Genomic DNA, 24,555 nt, shown 5'->3' on the forward strand with positions numbered 1-24,555 from the left:
TTTTTCACTTCTTGACAAGGACCTTGTGAAGCAGTGATGTGTGGCTAAGAAATAGTGGCTTTTCTTGGTACCTTCTGGCTTCCTTAGCTCTCTGTATTGCTTATGGCCTTCTGAATGTTGTTCTGTCCCCTGGCACTACCTCAGCTATCTCCTGGATGTGTGCTTACATCAGTTATCAGTGAGCCTTCAGCAGTATATTCTTTCTTCTCTTGTCTATGGGACCTTTACTCAGCACACAGAACATAGTAAAGAATTTGATCAGATAACCATATTTAATCTTCAGTAGGTGTATGATAAACTTTTAATTGACTTGCATTTTCTCTGTTGTGTCTAAGATATGACTGTTGTTTTTTTGCATATGCAGTTTTTATTCAGTGTAAAGCTTAAGGCTTCTTTAAGGAATAGAGTGAAAAGTAAATACTTAGCAAGTTGGGTACTGTTACTAGCTACACAGGACATAATGCATCATCACTGCTTGCATTTGAATTCTGAATACTACATGATAGATCCAATTACACTTTTCAGCAGATATCCCTTAAGTTCATTAGTGCATTTCCAGGGTTTTCTCAAGAAGAACGGAGGGACAGAACTGATAACCTTCAATGATGTATCTGAACTAGAAATTAATCAGATCCCATGAGACAAAGAAAGACACTTGTGTAGTTTAAGGTCTTTTGTATGTATGCTAAATCATAATGTGATATAAAATAGAGGTTTGAGAATATTTCAGAAGCAAAGATTTTAAATCCTCTTTAAACAACACTAGGAAATACATAAATCAGAGGTCACCTTCAGCCTGTTCTTTAACATTTGTATTCATGTTTAATACAGTGAGAGGGATCACGTTTACGCTAAGGATAAAGTTGAAATACATTTAAAATGAATGCTGAAACAGAACAACTTGGTAGAGAATAAAGCAGCAATAAATTTCTGATCCAAATGTAGCTAATGATGTTGCAGCTATTTTTCAGTTTTATGTATAGTCAGATGATGCAGAACAGTGGAGATAGTTTGTGTACCCACATTTTCTCTCTTCCTTGTTTAATGGTGAAAGTTAGGGGTTATTGTAGCGAGAGATAAGTGAATGTGTGTGGCACGTAGTGCTGTGGCAGTCTATGGCTGCACTAAGGTTGGAGGGCTTAGGGTCTGTCCACGTGCAGCTACCATTCCTTCTCACTGTCGATCATAGCAAGTTAAAGCCAGCTTTGTATTTTTTTTCTTGTGACTTTTACATAGTGCAATTATATTTGATGATTCATCTACATTTTCTTTTTATTTAAGTCCACAGGATGAGAGATTTAATTTAGTTTTTTTTTAATGTGATCAAATGTACATTGATGAGCAGGGAAAATCTTCAGTGTTTAAAATCTATTCTGCTTGTGAGACTGCTGTGCCTGCAGTGATTTTTTATACCAAATATTTCATCAGTGCAGTGTCACTTAACTCTTTTCCTGTATTTAGTGTGCTTGTAATACGTGCTTCCAGTGTCTTTGCAGTAGCAGTCCTTTTCTTTGTAGGTTTCATTGGTTCTCTGCCTAGGAGTGAAACAGCTCTAGCACACAAGATTTATTTTCACAGCTTGTTACTGTTGTATATTGGAAACTGTTGCCTGTGCCTGTCCTGGTTGTTAACTGCTTGAGCAAGTACGAATCTTCACACGGCTCTTGTGAACAGCCCTGTCTGTCAAGCTGACCAGAAAGGAGGATCACTGCTGAAATCAGTTTCTCGGAAATGGATCCCCCTATCATTTTAAAAACAGTCTGTTACCTTTTTTCCCTTAAATATTTTGGCCCTTGTGGTTTCCACCATACTGTTGTCAACATTACTCTGTGCCTCTTGATTGAAATCTAAATTGATGACAATGGTTTCCCAGAAACTGTGGCATCAGTGCCACCAATTATGTTCAGTTCCATACTCATCGCTTCCTGAAGCAGTTCTCAGTTCCCAGAGATTTGCTACCATGGTTTGAGCCAATATCCTTATCGGTGGGTATGTCCTTTACTAGCAGTGCCAAGGACTTGAATTCTGAAGGTGCTTATTTCAAATATCAAGACTTCTTCAGTTTCAACATTTTTGGAAGAGGCTTCTGTGTTTGAGTAGTGAGCTTCTTTGGTTTTTTATTTTTGACCATATTCTTATCTATGTAACACAAACTCCTGGGAAAACTGTTTCTGCTTTTCTCCAGTACATGGGAGATCGTGTGGCTCTTGTGCTTCAGAGCAGTCTTGCTTTCTGTTTGTTTTTCATAAAATTCCTGTCTTTGTCATTGTTACCTGTGACTGATCAACCTCAGTAAGTTTTAACAATTTCCCCTTTAATTTCTTTTTCTATCTCTTTAGTCACACTTGAGGCATCTTGAATTACATTGTATTTAAGCACTTGAGACTGTGTGTGTTTGTGTAGCTTTGTGTAGTTTGTTCAGTGTTTCTTTTCTGTACGGGTTTCAACCTTTGCTGTTTTGTATCTAATCCATTGGCTTACAAGATGAGCAACTAGAATTCTATCTGCCTTGCTTGCTTGCCCTGGTTGTGATATGGAGCTGTCACCAATATTTTACCAAAAATGGTCTTGGGTTTTTACACTAATCAAAATTAAGAATTTCTACTAGAAAAGGAAGAAACAACACAAAAAAACACGGAACTCTTCATGCTGCTTTTGTTTGTTTAGCTGAAGCAAACCCAATTTGAAAGGCAAAGAGTAGGGTAAATTCTCTTTATTACTGAGAGTTTACATGAAACTGGTTTTGAAGAGTTTTTAATTCTTACAGATTTTTTTTCTTTTCTTGTTTGGCCTTCTTTGTTGAGTTTCTCAACTGCTCTTGATGCACTTCTGTTACTGGGAGTAAACCCAGGCATCATCGTCATGTCTTTCATATAATGTTTTATTGTGTTCATTCATACAGCAGACAGAGCCAAGATAGTGGAAGGACACGGACCAAGCTGACTATGGAGGAGCTGAAAGCATTTGTACAGCAGTTATTTAGCTTGCCTTGTGTTATCAGCCAGGCCCGACAAGTAAAGGTAGGTTTACATCTGTTCCTTGAATATACTGGAAGTGTTGTGCTTTTTTATGGACTTTTTTTTTTATCTGTTAGTTTTGGCTTTCATGTTTTGGTTTGGTTTTTGTGTGTGTGATTTGGTTGGGTTTTTTTGGTTGTTTTAAGGGATAATATTGCCTGGTATACTGGACTTAAGCTTTTACTGTGAAGCAGATCATAGAACTTGTAGGGGTTGGAAGGGACCTCTTAGAGATCATCTAGTCCAGCCCCCAATAGTGATATCTGCGACCTCAAGAAAGAAAATAAAATACTCTGGATTCATCTAACTCAGTGTCTTCCTACTTTGAGTAATCTTACTATTGTCACTGAAGTTTTGTTGACTGCATGTTGTCATCTATCCACAATGGTAACATGTAATTCCTGCTCACTTGCAAGCACGTGTCTAAATAGGCAAAGATTGTGTTTTTACTACAGTACTGTGCTCATGTAGTTGTAACAGCTTCATATGTAGAGCTTTGTTTGCCTGAGTGTGAAAATCTAGTGCCCTGTGAATGGCTCAAGTCTATGCCATCTGGCCTTCATTCCCATTCTGGAAGACTACCATAGGTCTTGCGTGGCTGAGACAGGGTCATAGCATATGACAGCATTTAGGGTACTGAACTAAAGTGTTTTATGTGAGTATAGTGTCATGGTTTTATGATTTTTGGTGCTGGTATTCCACATCATAACATCACGTAGTGCATTTAGAGTTAAAGAATTAATGCTCCAGCTCCATGGATCATCAATAGTTCCAGGTATAGCTGTCTCAGAAGAGAAGAAGAACTCCATTCCCCAGAGGACTTTGCGATGCTTTGCGTTCTTACGTGTTTACGCTCAGAGGGAAAGATAAAAACTGTCTGCGGTCACGGGACACGCTCTCTTTCCTTTGGGATTGACTCAGCAGTGGGTGCTCGCTGCCGTTCGCCTTCAGCGTTAGCGTAAGGCCTTCGGTTTATCGGACACTCTCTCTTGCTCATTTTATTTGATTTATTAGCTTTAATTCCAATTATATTGTATTATATTGTGTTATTTTGCTTTCCGATATCTTATTTAGTAAATTAGCTTTCCTCCTCAGATCGTTGCCGCTGTTTTGTTCCTAGGCCCATCTCCCTTTTTCCTTTTCCCTTTCCCCCTTCCCCTTTCCTGGGGCGTGGGTCCGTGGGTCCCCCGCACCAATCGTCACGGAACCGGGCCGAACCTGCCCGTAAACCGTTGACATTTTTGGCGCCCAACGTGGGGCAAAACCAGCTGCTTTAGCCGGGCAGAGACATACTTTTAGAGTGAATCTCTGTCTCTCGTTAGCCAGGCTTATCTGTACTGCAGGTGCTGTACGGCAGAACACGACCTTGAAGTCTGGGCGTACTGCCAGTTGTCCTGGGATATTTGTAAACTTTTTGGGTACTGCCAGCTAGTTTTAGAAAAGAGAAAAAAAAATGCTTTCTCTTTTTAAACTGGTCTTAAAGGGACTGCATTTCATCGGTTTTTCCCTTGTAATGCTCAGAACGTACTGGGACTTAATTAAGTTTGCCAGTCTGATCCACGGAGCTTGGTCTCTATATGATAAACTAAAACCACTGATGGACATACCTATCTGGCTTCTGTATATGATGTGGCATTCAGTTCCAGAGGGAGTAACTCCAGATGAAGTTGCTAACTCTATGGAACTTGTGATTTTTAAACAGACTCCTGGCCTCTCCTTTGAATTCATCATGCGTTTTCTGAATGCCCATCCAATGCTTGTTATGATTGTGGTGTCAGTCTCCCTGAACGTACTTTTACTCAGTATTTGTATTTATAATATTTTGAGAAAACCCTCCCCAGAGCCAGAGAATACTGACTGGCAGGGAGTTTGGAGGGACTTAGGAGAGACTTTAGAGAAATGGGCATCACCGGTGTCATGGAACTTTTCTCCTGAACACCTGCAAGATCCTGAGAACTTAAGCAGATATTTGAGACAGGGATGTTGCGGCTCAAACAGATCTGAGGAGGCCCAAATTATTTGGGGTCTGGCTTATGCTTACCGGGCCTTATTCAATACTATCCCAGAGAGGCATAGAGTTTTTGAAATAGAGCGAGAGAGTCTCCGAGCCGAAAGGGACAGTCTCCTGATCCAGAAAGAGAGTCTTTTAACTGACAATCAGACTCTCCAGTCCAATCTAGACGCCCTCCAATCCGAGCGAGACGCCCTCCAGACCGAGAAAGACACCCTCCAGTCTCAACAAGAAATGCTCCAGATTGAGAGAGACGCCCTCCAGACCGAGAAAACCGCCCTCCAGACTGAGAAAGACACCCTCCAGTCTCAACAAAAAGCTCTCCAATCCAGCATGGAAGCCCTCCAGCCCGAGAGAGGTGCCCTCCAACCTGAAAGAGACACCCTCCAGTTTGATCCAGACACCCTCCTGTCTGAACGGTACTCCTTCAGAACTGAGCGAGGTACCTACCAGCCACAATAGCCCCTGCCCCCCAGCCAGGGGGGGGAAAGGGATAATAGAGTGTATTGGACTGTGTGGATTCGATGGCCTGGCACATCAGAACCACAGAAATATAAGGCCCTGGTGGACACTGGTGCACAGTGCACTCTAATGCCCTCGAGTCACCAAGGGACAGACTTAATCTATATTTCTGGGGTGACTGGGGGTTCCCAAGAGTTAACCATGTTGGAGGCTGAAATAAGCCTCACTGGTAAAGACTGGCAAAAACATCCTATTGTGACTGGCCCAGGGGCTCCATGTATACTTGGTATTGATTACCTCAAAAGGGGATATTTTAAGGATCCCAAAGGGTATCGATGGGCCTTTGGAATAGCTGCTGTGGACGCAGACAACGTTAAGCAGCTGTCTGCTTTGCCTGGCCTATCAGAAGATCCGTCTGTTGTGGGGTTGCTCCACGTGGAGGAGCAACAGGTACCGATTGCTACAAAAACGGTGCACAGACAGCAGTACCGCACCAACAGGGATTCCTTGCTCCCCATTCATAACCTGATTCGACAGCTAGAGAGCCAGGGAGTGATCAGCAAAACTCACTCACCTTTTAACAGCCCCATATGGCCGGTGCGTAAAGCCAGTGGAGAATGGAGGCTGACGGTAGATTACCGTGGCCTGAATGAAGTCACACCCCCACTGAGTGCTGCTGTGCCAGATATGTTGGAGCTGCAATATGAACTGGAGTCAAAAGCAGCCAAGTGGTATGCCACCATTGACATTGCTAATGCCTTCTTCTCAATTCCATTGGCCACAGAATGCAGGCCACAGTTTGCTTTCACCTGGAGGGGCGTTCAATACACCTGGAACCGTTTACCCCAGGGGTGGAAGCACAGCCCAACCATTTGTCATGGATTGGTCCAAACTGCATTGGAACAGGGCGGTGCTCCTGAGCACTTACAATACATTGATGATATCATTGTGTGGGGCAATACAGCAGGAGAAATTTTTGAGAAAGGAGAGAGAATAATCCAGATCCTTCTGCAAGCTGGCTTTGCTATCAAGCGAAGCAAAGTGAAAGGGCCTGCACAGGAAATTCAGTTCCTAGGTATAAAGTGGCAAGATGGACGTCGTCACATCCCAACAGATGTGATTAACAAAATCACTGCCATGTCTCCACCCACAAGTAAGACAGAGACCCAAGCTTTTTTGGGTGTAGTGGGCTTTTGGAGAATGCATGTTCCAAACTACAGTCTCATTGTGAGCCCTCTCTATCGGGTGACGCGGAAGAAGAATGATTTTGTGTGGGGCCCTGAGCAGCAGCAGGCTTTTGAGCAAATTAAGCAGGAGATAGCCCGTGCCGTGGCCCTGGGGCCAGTGTGGACGGGACAGGATGTAAAGAACATCCTCTACACTGCTGCTGGAAAGGAAGGTCCCACTTGGAGTTTGTGGCAAAGAGCTCCTGGAGAGACCCGAGGCCGACCCCTTGGATTCTGGAGTCGGGTGTACAGGGGGTCTGAGGAGCGCTACACTCCAACTGAGAAGGAGATCTTAGCCGCGTACGAGGGGGTTCGAGCTGCTTCCGAAGTAATCGGTACTGAAACGCAGCTCCTTCTGGCACCTCGATTGCCAGTGCTGAACTGGATGTTCAAAGGAAAGGTTCCCTCTACCCATCATGCTACTGATGCCACTTGGAGTAAGTGGATTGCGCTGATTACACAGCGAGCTCGGATGGGGAACCTCAGTCATCCAGGAATCCTAGAAGTGATCATGGACTGGCCTGAAGGTAAAAAGTTTGGAACAACACCAGCAGAGGAGGTATCACGTGCCAAAGAGGCCCCACCATATAATGAACTACCAGACAATGAAAAGAGATATGCCCTGTTCACAGATGGACCCTGTCGCATTGTGGGTAAGCACCGCAGATGGAAATCTGCTGTGTGGAGCCCCACACGACGAGTTGCAGAGGCCACTGAAGGAAAAGGAGAATCAAGTCAATTTGCAGAGGTAAAGGCTGTCCAGCTGGCCTTAGATATTGCTGAACGAGAGAGGTGGCCAGTGCTTTATCTTTACACTGACTCATGGATGGTGGCAAATGCTTTATGGGGGTGGTTACAGCAATGGGAACAAAATGGTTGGCAACGGAGGGGTAAACCTATTTGGGCTGCTGAACAGTGGAGAGACATTGCTGCCCAAATAAAGAATATGGCTGTAAAGGTGCGCCATGTAGATGCTCATGTTCCTAAGAGCCGGGCAACTGAGGAACAACAAAATAACCATCAGGTAGATCGAGCTGCCAAAGTTAAGGTGGCTCAAGCAGACTTGGACTGGCAACACAAGAGTGAATTATTTTTAGCTCGATGGGCCCATGAGACCTCTGGCCATCAAGGAAGAGATGCAACATATAAATGGGCTAGAGACCGAGGGGTGGACTTAACTATGGATGCTATTGCACAGGTTATCCATGACTGTGATACATGCGCCACAATTAAACAAGCCAAGAGAATGAAACCTCTTTGGGGGGAAGGGCGATGGCAAAAGTATAAATATGGGGAGGCATGGCAGGTTGATTATATCACCTTGCCACGATCTCGCAGTGGTAAGCGTTATGTGCTCACCATGGTGGAAGCAACCACTGGGTGGCTTGAAACATATGCAGTACCCCATGCTACTGCCCGAAACACCATCTTAGGGCTTGAGAAACAAGTCCTATGGCGACATGGCACTCCAGAGAGAATTGAGTCCGATAATGGGACTCATTTCAAAAATTCTCCTGTAAATACTTGGGCCAAAGATCATGGTATTGAATGGATTTATCATATCCCCTATCACGCACCAGCTTCTGGTAAAATTGAAAGGTACAATGGGTTGTTAAAAACCACGTTGAAAGCAATGGGTGGCGGAACATTTAAGCACTGGGAGAAGCATTTGGCAGAAGCCACCTGGTTGGTCAACACTCGAGGATCCATCAATCGCGATGGTCCTGCCCAATCCAGATCTCTACCTACTGTAGAGGGAGATAAGGTCCCTGTAGTACATGTAAAGAACATGTTGGGAAAAACAATTTGGGTCCTTCCAGCTTCTGGAAAGGGTAAACCTCTCCGTGGAACTGTTTTTGCTCAGGGACCTGGGTCCACTTGGTGGGTGATGCAGAAGAATGGGGATGTTCAATGTGTACCACAAGGGAATTTGATGTTGGGGGAGTGCAGTCGGTAATTCCATGTATATACATATATGTGTTGTGTGTGTATTTAATGCATGTTAATCATTATTCTTCTATACATATATATCAAACATGATGTAGTGACGTGGAATAAGGGGTGGAATGTCATGGTTTTATGATTTTTGGTACTGGTATTCCACATCATAACATCATGTAGTGCATTTAGAGTTAAAGAGTTAATGCTCCAGCTCCGTGGATCATCAATAGTTCCAGGTATACCTGTCTCAGAAGAGAAGAAGAACTCCATTCCCCAGAGGACTTTGCGATGCTTTGCGTTCTTACGTGTTTACGCTCAGAGGGAAAGATAAAAACTGTCTGCGGTCACGGGACACGCTCTCTTTCCTTTGGGATTGACTCAGCAGTGGGTGCTCGCTGCCGTTCGCCTTCAGCGTTAGCGTAAGGCCTTCGGTTTATCGGACACTCTCTCTTGCTCATTTTATTTGATTTATTAGCTTTAATTCCAATTATATTGTATTATTATTGTATTATACACTTTTCAAGATGCCTGTTACAGTGGATGCAGTCAGATGTGGTGGTTTCATGGTTAAATGAGGTGAAGATCCCTTCTGTCTGTCACAGTCCAAGCAGCTCAATTTTATCTCAGTGTACCAGTTGCTTTTATTCCAGCGTTATTAAAGCTATCTATAGCAGTGACATTTCTGCTTAAATCCTACCCTTCATATGTTTTTGCAGTAACTTCAGAAAGCTGTATTGGTGTGCTTCTTTAGGAGAGCAGGGAGGCAGTAGTGCATTGGCAGTTTTGCATCTGAATCTGTAAATCCTTTTCAGCCTTCGCTTTTCAGGTTTCAGTCCCCTTAATCTGTATGCGTGGCCTGTATTTATTATCCCCTTCATACATTTCTTTGCACCTGACTTTGAGTAAATCTAGACTAATAAGTGATCCAGATCATACTGATTCCCCTGGCTGCCATTATCATTTATCACTCTGGCAGTTTATATTACAGCAGGAGTTTTCGGCAGTAATCTTAATTTGTTTCTGTGTCTCTGATGAAATGTTAAATACTGTTTGGCCTGCCAGCCAACCTCCAGGAAAACTCATTGGGAATCCTTAGTAAATATTTTTTTCCATCTTGAGAAATAGTTCTTAATGTATGTCAACCATTTATTAACTCATGTGTTCTCTGTAGATGCAGTTTTAAGTGGAATGTTGTATACTGCTAAATAGAGGTCCTGAAGTTCTAAACATCACCATATGTGCAGCTTCCTCTATAAGCAAACATATAGTAGAGAGATTTAATATTGGGCTTTCTTCCCTTCTGTATGATATTGGTATGTTGTTGCTGAAAACAAGTACCTTCAGTAAACTCTATAGACTGCAGGATACAGATTATCCAGGCCTGCTGACTATATTCTTTATCCTTCTAAGATGTTCATTAACGTGTTTCCCAGCAGTTAATTGAGTGGAAAGTATATGATAGGAAGATCTTTCCAAATATTTACTAACCATTTTATTCTCTGCCCCATGAAATTTTATCTTCATATATTAATGGACCTGTGAGACTCTTAAGAGTTCATTGATTCTAGTGCATTTGATTATAATGTATTTTAAACCTGCTTCAAATTAAGGCACGGTCCATAGATGACAGAGCTGAAGATATATTTTAGATTCTCTGCCAGTTTTCTGATTGCTTATTATGTAGCAGTTACTTTTTCTGTTGCATCTATTTCCTAGGTGGCTTAAGACTTCTTGGTCATATAATAAACTCTTAATAGTTTTGATTTATATTTTTGTCAAAACATTTTCTCCCAGCTGGAATGATGTCTCTTTTTTTTAAATAACCTTAGAAAACTAATTGTATTTAAGTACTATGTGTGTAAGTACCTGAGGCCTCAGCAGTCACTAACTAGTAAAATAGATAAATGTCATAATTTTGCTGGTTAAAAATCATAGTCTCCATTCTTGAATGAAGTTAGATAATGATCACTTACACCTATGAGTGCACTCAGTAACTTTGAGCATGGTTTTTGAATGTGATTATCCATCATAATGAATTAGATTAGATGATGAGTATTTTCTAACACAAAAGGCTTGATAATTACTAGACTGTAATAATTTTACTGTTGTTACTGTGAAGCATTCGGCATCTGTTTCCTATATAAAAAACCTTATTATGTGGATCATGGTGTTGCTTTTTTTTTTGTAAATGTCTTCTGGTTTCTAGACAGTCGTGAAAAACAGTATCAGACAAAGAAGGGCAGTAAGCAGAGGGATAGGAAATGTGCATTTTGTTCTTCATTGTGGCACTGACTTGCCACAGTTTGTATTATCTTATTTATTTATTTTTAAGAGTTTCAGGAGTGGATCAGTCAAGTATACAGGTTGAATGTCTTTGAATAAATCTCCTCTGGAGATAACTAATATGTGTAATATACGAAATAGAAGCCAATGAGTCTGGCATAGGGACTCATAGACCAGTTGACATTGTGTGTAGAAACTTGGACCAATGATGATCATGTACAAACTCTCATCTGACTGATCCTACAACCAACTTTCTGTTTTGATTCTACGGACATTTTTTTCTAATCACTTTTTACTGTATGTTGCTCCAGAATCTACTTGATGATGTGGAAGAATTTCATGAGCGTGCTCAAGAAGCTTTGATGGACGAAGTCCCAGACTCATCTAAGCTGCAAGAGTTGATAGACATGGGCTCTGGCCTTTATGTAGAACTGCCTGAACTGCCAAGGCTGAAGCAGGAACTGCAGCAGGCACGGTGGCTGGATGAGGTGAGGTCCACCCTCTTGGATCCCCAGAGGGTCACCCTAGATGTGCTGAAGAAGCTGATTGACTCAGGTGTGGGCTTGGCACCACACCATGCTGTAGAGAAAGCCATGGCTGAGCTTCAGGAGCTACTCACAGTTTCAGAGAGGTGGGAGGAGAAAGCCAAGGTCTGCCTACAGGCCAGGTGAGTGTTCCTCTGCAAACTGTTCTTACAGGTTGCACAGTTAAGAGATTCTCAGCCTTTGCTGAGGAGTTGTGATAAAAAGTGGTGGCTTTGAAGGTGTAGTCTATTTCTGTCATTGCTTAAGAGTTGGGTTTGAGGTTCTTGATTAGTAACATAAGGGCTCATTCCCTTTTGGTATTGTACAGTGGCTGGAAGGTGTGAGTGTAGTTGCTGTGTTTGCTATTTGTTGTCTACCTTTAAACAAACACAGAAATGCTGAGAATGCTACGTGACACCTTCCTCAGTGTTAGGGATTTCTGATACTTTGCCCTTTGATGCACTTCAGACAATCAAATTGAGCTTATTGACCTTTCCTGTTCTTGGTATCCAGTAGCACCCTCCAAGAAATAGGTCCATGATAATATCCTATGCTGCTACACATAACGATGAAGTTTCATCACCAGCCTGTCAAATTTGTAGCTTTAGTTGGCTGGCATTTTGAGAGAAAGCTGAAATGATGTTTGTGGTGGTTTTGTGTTTGTTTTTTGTTGTTTTTTTTTTTAACTCTAGACCACGCCAAAGTATGTTGGCTCTGGAGGGCATTGTGAACGAAGCAAGGAACATCCCTGCTTACCTGCCCAATGTGCTGGCACTGAAAGAAGCCCTGCAGCGGGCTAGAGACTGGACAGCCAAAGTGGAGGCCATTCAGGTATGGGTTACAGCAAGAAATGAAACCTTATGTTTGCATCCTTTTGTTTAGACATGTTCTTTATTCTTAGCCCCTCTACTCACAAATATGATCTGAGGGGAATCCTGACTGTAGCTGTTGAATATTCTTGTATTTCTTTTCTTCTTTTTGTGTAACTGTTTCCCCATTCGCTATTCCATTTTTACTTTCCTTCCTCTTCCCCATTTCATAAGAAATATAAAACCCAACAATTTTGTTAAGATGGAAATGTAACTCTAGAAGGGCTGTGTCTATTATTACTGTTCTGTGTACTGGAAATACTTGCTGCAGTAGAGAATGTTCTGCTCGATTGTCTTCAGTTTTGGAGATGTCTGTGAGAACGTTTTTTCTCCCCACAGTGTGTTGAATATATATTTTTTCCTCTTAGGTGTAATGGCACTGATAGCTGCAATGTTTTTGTCCGAAATAGGCTGAAGTTAGTTGTTCAGCAGAGCCCCCCCCCCCCCCCCCCCCCACACCTTCTCTATTGTCTTATCCAGATAAACTTGGTCTGAAGTTGATGTGATTTCTGTGATATTCACAGGATTAATCTCTGGACTGCAACTGCTTTTCTTTTATCAAGTGTTTGTTGGGAACTGGAGTGAGATTCTCACTTGACTTTACATGAGCCCCTGTAGAACTCTCAGATATTTAGCTTGCTGTTGAGCAGATAGGATTTCAGACTGCCAGCTAGAAATGAAATGTCTTACTCCCTAAGCCACCTAGCCACATCAGAATAGATGTTAAAGTAGAAACTGTATGAGAGAGAGTTTTAAAAGTAACAGTGAGATTGAAACCTTCCTTTTCTTTCCAGTCAGTTCCTGTTTTTGTCACTGACTAGAATAGTATATGGCTTGAAATTGAACTGGCCACTGACACAGTGGTACAATTTTTGAGTCAGAGAATTTTCTTTTACCCCAGAATGGGAACAACTATGCCTACCTGGAGCAACTGGAGAGCTTGTCTGCCAAAGGCCGCCCGATACCAGTGCGCCTTGATGCCCTGCCCCAACTGGAGTCACAGGTAGCTGCTGCACGGGCTTGGAGAGAGCGCACGGGAAGGACCTTCCTGAAGAAGAACTCGAGCTACAGTCTGTTACAGGTAAGCAACAAACAGTTCAGTGTCAGACTTCAGAAGTGGATCTTGTTGCTTTTCTGCAGCCTGGAAGGCACAATAGGTTGTTATCAAATTCCGTTTGATAATAGAGTATAATAAACTTCAGCTGAATTTAGGTGAAAATAACAAAAAAAACTCTGTGTTTGGCTAGTCTTGCTTTATGTATAAACAACCTCAACTGTTGCTTTTGAAGAGACAGATTAAACCTCTAATTCTTGGGATTGATGGCCTAAGTTTTCTTGGTTCCAGGTTCTGAGCCCTCGGACTGACATTGGTGTTTATGGAAGCAGTAAGAATAGACGGAAGAGGGCAAAGGAGCTGATGGAAAAGGAAAAGGAGAAAGATCTTGATTTGGAGTCCCTAAGTGAGCTGGAAGATGGGCTGGAGGAGGCCAGAGACACTGCAGCTGTGGTAGGGAGCAATGAACATTAGTGTCTCCTGATATGTGGATTAAACTTGTCTCTAATCTGTGTGAAAATCTTACAGGAAATCTGATGAATTAATTTTGCTGAAGTAAATATCTAATAATACTGGCACAGTAATATAGTTTATTTTTTTTTGCAGTGATAGTAGAGGGGATTACAGTTTGCAAATAAGTGCAAGTATAGTATGTATCTGGCTTTGTAAATGGCTTAAATGTTCTTGGTCTAACGTGTGGCTGTTCTTCTAATGTTCTGCCAGGATTTCAGTACATGTGAAATGAGATGCAGCTCTTAAGCAGTACCCAACACATTGCTATTCATTACATTTACGCAATGTACTAAATGGAAGTAAACCCTACTTCAGTTTGTTTGCTTTGTTCCTTTGATTCTTAAGATGTGATGGTTGTGGTATATTGACACGAGTCAATGGATTTAAAAGCCTGTTCTAAATTTGCTGGCCTTAGGCATTGCCTGCCATACTGTAGAAAGTCTTTAAGTCTCTTAAGCATTGTCATACCTTGTTCCTACGTGAAGAATGTCTGAGGGCAGTCTGCAAGGCTTCATCCTGAAAACTGGGTAGGAAACAATGTTAAATTTGTTCCTTGTTGGGGGAATATTGATGCAGCTTATCAGAAGAATAAGTTGTCATCTGGCTGCCCTTCCTCCACAAACAAAGTAAATACATGCAGAATCTTTAATATGGCTTATATACAACCAATTTTATCTTAGTGTGTGTGTATGTATATATATAGATATATATATATGAGTAGAGACGGTGAGGAAATGGAAGTTTCTTCAGGTAGATGAACTGTCAATCAAGAGTTCCTGCTGCTGTCAGCATTTAAACAATCAGTACAATTTTTTCTTGTGTTCTTATAACAGGTTTAATTATGAATTTCAGAGATTTTTTTTAAACACAGAGAACGTTATCTAATGTTTGTACGGTGTTTCTGTCAGAAGGATGTAGAGGAGCGATGTTTAATTGAGGAGGCATTTTAACTGAAGTTTTAAATATGTTTCACAATCCCATAGTTTTGGGCTAGTTTAACAAAGATCTCCTTACGTGTTTTTTCTTCTGTGCTGCTAATAAGAAGTAATCTTTTCTAGCTGTGAAGGTCATGAACTGTTTCTGTCTTTGGATAGGTGGCCATATTCAAGGAGCGGGAGCAGAAGGAGATTGAAGCCATGCATGCTCTCAGAGCAGCTAACCTGGCCAAGATGACTATGGTGGATCGTATAGAAGAAGTCAAATTCTGTATCTGCCGCAAAACAGCTAGTGGATTCATGCTACAGTGCGAGCTGTGCAAAGACTGGTTTCACAGTGGCTGTGTGCCCCTTCCCAAAACAAGTTCTCAGAAGAAGGGCTCTAGTTGGCAGGCCAAAGAAGTGAAGTTCTTGTGTCCACTTTGCATGCGTTCTCGAAGGCCGCGTCTTGAGACAATTCTGTCTCTGCTGGTGTCCCTGCAGAAGCTGCCTGTACGACTGCCGGAAGGGGAGGCATTGCAGTGCTTGACAGAACGTGCCATGAGTTGGCAGGATCGAGCACGACAAGCTTTGGCTACTGATGAGCTGTCCTCTGCTTTGGCTAAGCTTTCTGTGCTCAGCCAGCGAATGGTGGAGCAGGCAGCACGGGAGAAAACAGAGAAAATAATCAGTGCAGAGCTACAGAAGGCAGCAGCCAACCCAGATCTGCAGGTAGGGGTGTGAATATCTTATGCACTGTGCTAGTCATTCTTCATTGCATCAAAATGCTTTACCTTTCTTGGAGAAGCTTGGGGGAGAGAGAGCAGTTAGTCTGAGAATTGTAGTGCTTAGGCTGTTGTTAGTTTCAGGCTGTTATGGGCTTCTTTGGTAGCAGGTCTGTTGCTTTGAAATTGTCAGTAGCAACTGTTGAAGGTACTTTTAAAGGGATACTGGTTCAAATGCTACAGCCATCCAACAGCCTAAAGTTTGTAAAGTACTGGCTACTTTGGCATCCAAGTTCCATCTGTCTCTGACAGAATCAAAAGCATCCATATTTATAGGTTCTAACGGATTTCATACTTGGGATTTTGATATTTTGTTAGGAAAGTTTGTCAAATACTATAGGGAATCACTGGTCCTTTTTGCAGTCTGCTTGTTCGTCTTGAGGTCAAGACCAGTAAGCAGATGATGCTCTGGTGGAGAAAGTTGTACAGCTCCAGCATGGTATAACTTGGAACCAATGGGCAATGGTAGCTAGTTCTTCCTAGCCAGTGTTATTCAAAAACTTGGAAAAGTCTGAAAGAACCTATTTCTGTGGCTGTGTCCCAGTGTGTCTTCACAGCTTGCTGTGAGTGGGTGTTTCTGTGGCTGTCCAGGTAGTTGTCTTCAGGCATAACCACCCTTTTCTTAGTGACTGTGACCTCAGCTTTTGAGTAGATTTTTCTAGAAGCTTCGTTGTTTCAGTCTCTTACTCTGTTTTTCTTTTAGGGGCACTTAACTAGTTTCCAGCAGTCAGCCTTTAACAGAGTGATAGGGAGTGTGTCCTCTTCACCTCGGCAGACTTTGGATTATGATGATGAAGAGACAGACTCTGATGAGGACATCAGGGAAACATATGGCTATGACATAAAGGTAAGTAATCCAGTGTGGCTTGTCTGTGTGGAGTTAATTCAGAACACCTGTTTTTTATTTATTTAAATTTATTTCAGGGTATCTTAAGTTACTTAGTATATCCTGCTGTGGCTTCAGTTGCAGAAGTGGTACTTGTTAGTTCTGAGTGTCTTAGCTTTGGTGTTTGGGGAAGTTCTGTAACATTTTCTTTAAAAATTCTTAAATGTCCTGTGATTGAGTTTCAAAAGGTTCTTTCTAGTGCTAAAGAAAAAACTGCTTCTCAGAGGATTTGTATTCATAATACCACTGAGACTGAACATTGTCTTTATGCCTCTTTCAGAGATATTATGAATCATAAATATGACTAATATTTGGAAAACTCTTAATTGGTTTTCACTGTAGCAAAAAATTAGTCTTTGAAAACTTTGTGCCCTGTAAGAAGTTTCTTGATGCCCGAGCTTATTTCACATTTTCATACCTTTCTCTTCATTCAACCCACATATAAAAGGAGGTACATCTGTTTGGTTTTGATATGTGGAACTATTCAGGTCTTGATATTGAACTAGGTTCATATTATGAAACTAGTTCAGTTCATAAATAGTCACTGTAGTTAGACTTTATATACATTCTAGAGAAAAACAGTAAGGAGAGAAGGTACTTCTACAAATAGCTAAGCATTGTCAGTGTGATGTATTTCATTCTAGCACTTCTGAAATGTCTTTATGTATACAGACAAAAGCTGTGTCACTGTTTCTTCTTACGTAGTAGTTTCTATTCAGTGATAGTGTCATTTCTAATTTTAAAAAGTGTGATTGTAGAGGTTCTTTTAAGGCAGACTTTCTGCTTTCTACAGGGACAGTGAATTTTCCAGGTATATTCTGCCTCAATCTCCTGGATTTAGTAACTTGCTTTGAAGTAGCTTTGTGCAATTACATATATTTGTCTTGCAGCCCCCTGTGAGATGCCAACGAGAAAAAAATTGTATTTGGATGTTACAACTTCTAATTAGAATGTTTTTATTAGAAACATATTGCAAACTGTTCTTTTCATTGGAAGTTATAATAAGGGGTTTTTGAAAGATGTGGAACATTCTGAAGTTGTGATGAAAGATAACATATGTCAAGAAAGATGGCATATGCTTGGTGAAGGTATTGCAGGAGAGTAATTTCACTTCCATTGAATACATTCTGTTGTCATGATTTCAAAACCTGTTACTTATCCTTTTGATTTGGATGTCCATCACTATATGTAACTGTAAAAACCTAAAGTAAAAATCTGGCTAAACAAAGCAGATAGGGACCACAAATGTCTTTTGTTAGGTCAGCTAACACGACTGGAAGAGCAGACAAATTTTCAGGCAAACACATTCCTCAGTTCTAACCTAGATGCAGCAGAGTTCAAAAGAAATGGCAAAGTTCCTCATAATTTATTTCTTTGTACTGTTGGTGTGCAAGTGTTTCTTCCCATTTGTGGTTTATAATTATTTTTTCAACCAGAGTTATGAGTTTAAAAATAATATATAGATATTATGATGCATCGTGTATGAATGTGCTCTTAACTTCTTGTAGACCCTCTAGAAGTAATCTTTGGTTCTTTAAGGGTTCATAGCGTGTAGTTTTGCACAGCTGTCTCTGACATCTTAAGTACAACAATGGTTTCAAAAACAGATGGAAGAAGGCCTGTGTGATTATATATGTATTTTTTTAAGTAAAACATGATTCTTGCCAACAAATTTTTCAAATGTGCAATAGCTAGACTCATTCTAGGGTTATTTTACAAGCAGACTGATTGTCAAAGTGACTGTAACTTTCCCTTGCCTTTCGTTGCCTTCATTTTCCTCATGAGTTTTACTTGTGCTTTTGCACTGTGTTGCCTACTGTCATCAAACAGTGACTTTTTTTTAAATTTTAATATTTTGTTATTTTTCTCTTGATGGTGAAATTTCTTGAGCCTGGTATAATATGGTCAGAACAAAATATAGGAGGAGATACCTTTACTACACAGGGAGAAGTATATTTTCCTCTTTATGATTATGTTAATTCAGTTTATCTATGCAATTTGAATTGCCCACTTCTAGTTCTGAGATCAGTAGTGTGCACTTCACTTCCTTTAAAACATGCAACTGAAACCCAGAGAGAAATTACCATTCTCTGACTCCCTTTCTATGTCATGAGAAGATAGTGTGTGAATAATAGAGTTTTCTGAGTTGGCTATTCTGGATACAACTAGTCTTCAGGTAAATATTGCTGGTAACTTCTCTACAGCTTTTTTTTTCTTCTGTTAAAACATCATCTTGGATTTTCATTGTTTTCTGGAATATTGGAGTCCTACATGGCATGCTAAGTATGTTTAACCTGATGGCCAGTTTCAACACAGTTGTGACTTGGTAGATAAGTTCTGGAAAGTGCTGTGAGAATAGCTTATTAATTTCACCTGCAGGAGTAAGGACAAAGGGGGATAAGTGAATACTAGCAGATACCAGGTTAACTACTGAACTGGATTTATGCCTTTGGATTTTCTGCCTACTATAATGCAAAGTCAAAACAAAGTTTTTCCCACTTTCAAGACATTGCTAACCTCTTTCTGTTCGTGGATCCACCTGCATCTATGGCATACGTCACATTCATCACATTTGTTTGTATAATGCGTTCAAGATGTCAAGCAGCCAACCTTATGCAATGTACTGAGTACAAACCCACTCTATCATTAGTCTTTTCCTGAAAGTATTCACAGCATTGTTACAGGCCTCCTATTTCTTAGTGTTTGCGTCTTAAAATTGTTCAAGATTGCCATTAAAACCCTAATTTCAGGGCAGAATTTGTTTTACTTTTTACTGCCATTTTGTCACCATCCATCTATCGATAGGTCCTCTGCTGAATGAAGTGTGCAGTATTTTTTTTCCACTGCAAGATCTCCAATCATTTCTTTCTCTAATAACTGTTATTTACTTAGCATACCTCTATTTTATGGAATATGCCAGTCTTCATGATCTTGCAGTCACATTTTTCAAGCAAAACGATGAAGTCTAAGTGAGAAACTGTCATCATGTTGACTTCTGAAGACCTTATGTGAGGGACTGCTTAGGGAAGGAACATGACAAATATGACTCATGTGCTGATTATATAATTAGAATTCACTTTCTTCCACAGTTGCTGCATTCCTCCACTGTTTATGTAGGGATTTAATTTCTATCTTTTTCCAATGGTGTTGGTGTCTGTGGTGGGGGTACTTTGAACGGACAGCTTTAGGAACAGCAGACTGGTTGGTCTTCGTAGAATTCACTTTGAAGTAAGCATTTGCTAGAGCCAGATATTACATCTTTTCTGCATGTCTTTTTCAGGACAATGCCAGTGTAAAATCTTCTAGCAGCTTAGAACCAAATTTGTTCTGTGATGAGGAAATACCCATTAAATCAGAGGAAGTGGTGACACACATGTGGACTGCTCCCTCGTTCTGTGCTGAACATGCGTATTCATCTGCTTCTAAAAGCTGCTCTCAAGGTATTTGTTTTCCTGTGCACTGGGATAAAAATTGAATAGACAACCTGAATGGTAATTGGAGAGCAAGAGAGGAACTACTCTATTGCCTTTGCTAGTTGTAGTGGCTATGCTCTCTGTAAGAAGGCATAAGAGATTAACACTGCAGTCATTGCAGTTTGGATGTCTCATATATATGGCTGTGTCCCTGATTTTTGTGGATTTTTTCTTTTTGGGGTTGCTTCCACCTTTAAATACTTGTTGTACAAAAAATGTCACTTCTTTTTTTGTTTTGATCTCTTCCTTCTATCTTTATGCAACTTGTCTCCTATCTGAAAGGTTCTAGCACTCCAAGAAAGCAGCCTCGGAAAAGCCCGCTGGTACCTCGCAGTTTGGAGCCCCCTGTATTGGAGCTGTCACCTGGAGCAAAGGCTCAGCTAGAAGATCTAATGATGGTAGGAGACCTACTAGAGGTGTCATTGGATGAGACTCAGCACATCTGGAGGATTTTACAGGCTACTCATCCACCCTCTGAAGACAGATTCCTTCATGTAATGGAGGTATGAACTTGTAGAAATATTCTAGTAAAGGAAGAAAAATCGCATCATTTATAGTGTTGTTTTTTGAGTTCACAAGAGGAAAGTGTTTAACGTAATTCCTTTTCTGACAAGGCTACCCAATTAGCTGACCGAAGGAAATTAGTTGATGTAATCTTTCTAGGTTTCAGCAAAGATTTTGGTATTGTCTCTCATAGTATCCTTCTGGACAAAATGTCCAGCTAGTCAAAAAGATAATGCAGTGGGTGAACAATTGGCTGGTAGGGTCAGACTCAAGGGTTATAATAAATGAAAATGCTTCAGGCTGGCAGGCAGACAGTAGTGGCACTCTGTTTTAGTCTTGAAGAATCAATTGAGCTGGAAAGCAAAGTGGCAGGTATGGATCTCATATCTAATGATATGGGACTTGAGGGAACAGGGTGGAACTGTGTTGGGGAAGATGTGGTTGGGTTTTAGGAGAAGGTTCTTCACCTATGAGTGGCCATACTCTGTAACAAGCTCCCAGGATAGTGGTTGTGGCACCAAGCCTGCTGGAGTTCAAGAAGCATTTGAACAAATGCCCTCAGACATAGGGTTTGAATGTGGGGGATGGTTCTGTGTGAAGCCAGGTGTTGGACTGGATAATAGAATCAGTGAATGAGGGTTGTGTGTTAGAAAAGAATGTAAACTGTTGTGTTGGAGCTGTACTGGAATCTATCCTTCATTCCACGTCACCTGAAAATAGGGTCGTTTTGTCCATATGTATTTGAGTATGTTATTGCTACATTGAAGATTAATCTTTCTTGATAATAGCATGCAGCAACATAAAATGGGTTGCATTTTTTGAACAGTAAGGCATGCTGACAAGTTATCTCTTTCTGAGTGCCATCTAATACAATGGGTAAGTCAAGATGTTGCCAAGCTGCTAACAGATAATGCAGTAGTATAAAGCAGATCCTGCCTCCAGAGAAGTACTGCATTACTGTGTTTAGACCAAGGGACTTCATTTCATAAGATTAATTCTCTTTTAATATTAAATGGTTTGGGTATGGGATTTTTTGATGAACGATTTGAATGCCAGCAAATAGCACTTTATAAATAGCATGCCACAGTGTTATACTGATAGTTAAAAACAGCTTTGTGGGTGGAGGGTAGGGTTCAACATTTTTCTGGTTAATCTCTGAATACTTGTTTGGCCAGAACTACTCATTTTGAGTTGAATTCCTTTCTTTCTCTATTTAGATGCAAAATAGGTAGACTTCTGCAAAATAGTCTTCAGAGAACTTGTTATAAAATGGAGAAGCTATATTAAGTAATGTACAGTAAACAGACCCAGTGGTCTGTTCTGTAATGTCTTTAATCTATTAATATAATTAAGGTTAAAGCATGTGGCTGAATTAACTCAAACTGAGTCAGTCTTGTTTGTATGAAGGAGCTGTATCTTGCAGTTCTAAATAGGACTTGTCACTTACAGTGACAGTTTGCCAATTATAAACCCCGTTTCTGATCTGAATCTGCTACTTAAGAGTGTGTAATGACACCAAGGTTTTTATAGTGTGTCCCAGTTTGGGAGATATTCAAATAATGGATCTGTTGCATTCTTCTCTTGCTTGAGTTGATAATACATTTTAAGAATTAAGATTAAGAATCTCCAGAATAGCAATTGGTTTCTCAAAAAATAATTATAGGCAAGGCTGACGTAGGATGAAAAACAAGCAAGAACATCTAACAATCAATCTTCCTAACTTTCATTAAAAAGCAGTGTGAGAAGGGAGTCATGATTACTGCCTGTTCTGTCTCCTTACTCTTGCTGATATATTACTTTTTTCTGTTGGCATTCTAAATTCATTATACTTTGGCTACTTAAGACTTTGTCTAGTATAGTGAAAATAAAGTCGAGCTGCTTTTATTTAGAATTTGTGACAGGATGTTGTTGAATAAGAATAATCTTTTCACCCTTTCTGTGAAGGATGACAGCATGGATGAGAAACCACTGAAAATGAGAGGGAGAGACTCATCTGAGAGGAAGCGGAAGCGAAAGCTGGAGAGAGCAGAGCAGTTCTTTGGAGACATGAAGCAAAAATCTAAAGAGCTGAAAAAATTAGAAAAACCGAAGAAAAAGAAGCTCAAACTCACCATGGATAAGACAAAGGAGCTGAACAAGCTGGCAAAGAAACTGGCCAAGGAAGAGGAGCGGAAGAAGAAACGAGAGAAGGCAGTTGTGGCAAAGGTGGAGCTGGCAAAGGAGAGCACAGAGAAGAAAAGAGAGAAGAAGATTCTAGATATTCCTTCTAAGTATGACTGGTCAGGAGCTGAGGAGTCAGATGATGAGAATGCAGTATGTGCTGCACAGAACTGCCAGAGGCCCTGCAAGGACAAAGTGAGTTTTTGCTTAGTTCCATCACTGTCAATTTCACGCAAAGTGAATTCAGTAATAAGGCTGAACAGTTTGAGCAACAAAAGTAGAGTAATTTGAAATAAGAAGGTACTGATTACTACTTGGGCCATGAAACTTCTGTAAATGAAACTGAGTAATCTTAACTATATAATCATAGCTTTTCAGGGAATGCCTTCCTTTCCATAATCTATTTGTACATTCACTAAGTGCAGAATGGCAGGTATGGGAGTGTAATGACTGAAGCTGCTACTGTCTGTTGTAAGTCACTTTGAGAAATTCATTCAGGAATAATTCTCCTACAAACTACATCTTAGATATATTAGAAAAAGTAACAGTAGTGGCAGCATATTTCCATCTCCACGTTGCTCTGTAAGTCAAAAGCAGAACTAAAGCAGTGGCTGCCATGGCCTAAGGATGCAGTAGGAGCAATGTTGTTGGAAATGTTCTTCTTTTTTAAACTAAAGCAGCTTGTTGAAACGTGTTCTATAGGACATTAATTTGTGCCAAACACTTTTTATGTTCTTATTATATTGGATGAATTTAGTAGTAGATGTTTTTGTCGTAGAACCTCTGCCTATCTTTCTCTCCTTCTAATGTTGCTAATACACTCTTTTGCAGGTGGACTGGGTGCAGTGTGATGGTGGCTGCGATGAGTGGTTTCATCAGGTTTGCGTTGGTGTCTCTCCAGAAATGGCTGAGAATGAGGATTACATCTGTATAAACTGTGCAAAGAAATCAGTGCAGGGACCAAGTAGCCCTGCTCATGCACCACCTCCTCCTTTCTTGTTGAGCTACAAATTACCAATGGAAGATCTTAAGGAGACAAGTTAGCAACTGCCTGAGGTCTGAAACTTGCTGAGAAATGGACCGCTGAATCCCCTACAGAAACAGAGGGTTTGAATCTAATGTAGCCACTGAGCTTCATTTCCAAGGATGTACAGACCTGCAGCAGAGTTGGTCCCTTCCTTACAGCTGGCTTCCTTCATACAGTGGGATGTCAAGGCACAGTGGTTCTGACTCATCTATGCAGACACCGCCTCATTAGGAGCTGCAGCCAGTGCTTTGACTTGAGTATTTCCATCTTTGAGAGTGGCTGCTGCTCTTAGAGACTGAGCTAACCCGAGGCTGTTAGATTAGAGGCTTCAGGGTGTTAGAAGTCCATGTTGGCAGTGGAGCTGGCCTGGAATTGGTGGCATGAGCTGGAGCTTTTAGCCGTGCCAGGTTGTCCTAAAGAGGTTTTGGAAGTTAACTTTTGCCTCCTCGTGCTAACCCAGTGAGAAGGGTAATGTCTTGGGAGAGTTAAGTTGCCTCCGTATCCAGGCAGCTAACACTACTCTATGAGGGTGGGAGCAAGTGGATGAATGAATGAATTTCTCTTTTGTAGCTAAAGGGCAGAGGAGCTCATGATCTCAGAAATAGCAAAGGTTCTGTGTACCAAAAAGAAACCCAATTCTACTCCACTAGCAAAATTCTATCTTAGTGGGAGACAGGAAACAATGTCTATCTTGACCAGAGCTTGTGAAAAGTAGAGTGCTTCCCTTTCCACAGGGGTGCCCTCTCCTGTTCTAGGCTTTGCTTAGAGTCCCGCACTCCTGCACGTTAAAGTTGTCTCACGCAGGATGGAGCTGGCAAGGAGGTACAGGGCACCAGCCTCCGTGATCTGTACCCAGGAATGGGAAGGAAAGAAGACAGCCCACTTACCTCAGAGGTTACACTGACA

General features: G+C 41.0%; 1 protein-coding gene across 2 annotated transcripts in view; it reads left to right on the forward strand.

Annotated features, from left to right (window-relative positions):
* The window catches only part of KDM5A (lysine demethylase 5A), a 49,044-nt gene extending 24,725 nt beyond the window's left edge, over positions 1-24,319 (forward strand). The window contains exons 18-28 of one of the 2 annotated variants that reach the window (XM_065742549.1): positions 2,903-3,020; positions 11,252-11,607; positions 12,157-12,295; positions 13,235-13,414; positions 13,679-13,840; positions 14,995-15,546; positions 16,303-16,446; positions 19,766-19,925; positions 20,241-20,461; positions 22,407-22,817; positions 23,454-24,319. In XM_065742549.1, the coding sequence (XP_065598621.1) occupies positions 2,903-3,020; positions 11,252-11,607; positions 12,157-12,295; positions 13,235-13,414; positions 13,679-13,840; positions 14,995-15,546; positions 16,303-16,446; positions 19,766-19,925; positions 20,241-20,461; positions 22,407-22,817; positions 23,454-23,666 (2,656 nt within the window). In that variant the 3' untranslated portion in view covers positions 23,667-24,319. The remainder of the gene's footprint in view (positions 1-2,902; positions 3,021-11,251; positions 11,608-12,156; positions 12,296-13,234; positions 13,415-13,678; positions 13,841-14,994; positions 15,547-16,302; positions 16,447-19,765; positions 19,926-20,240; positions 20,462-22,406; positions 22,818-23,453) is intronic. The other variant, XM_065742550.1, reaches the window with a different exon arrangement.
* Positions 24,320-24,555: the final 236 nt, after the last annotated feature.

Source organism: Cyrtonyx montezumae, unplaced genomic scaffold, assembly GCF_038088225.1.
Source record: "Cyrtonyx montezumae isolate F1298 unplaced genomic scaffold, pur_monq_1.0 scaffold_3, whole genome shotgun sequence".
Lineage (NCBI taxonomy): Eukaryota > Metazoa > Chordata > Aves > Galliformes > Odontophoridae > Cyrtonyx > Cyrtonyx montezumae.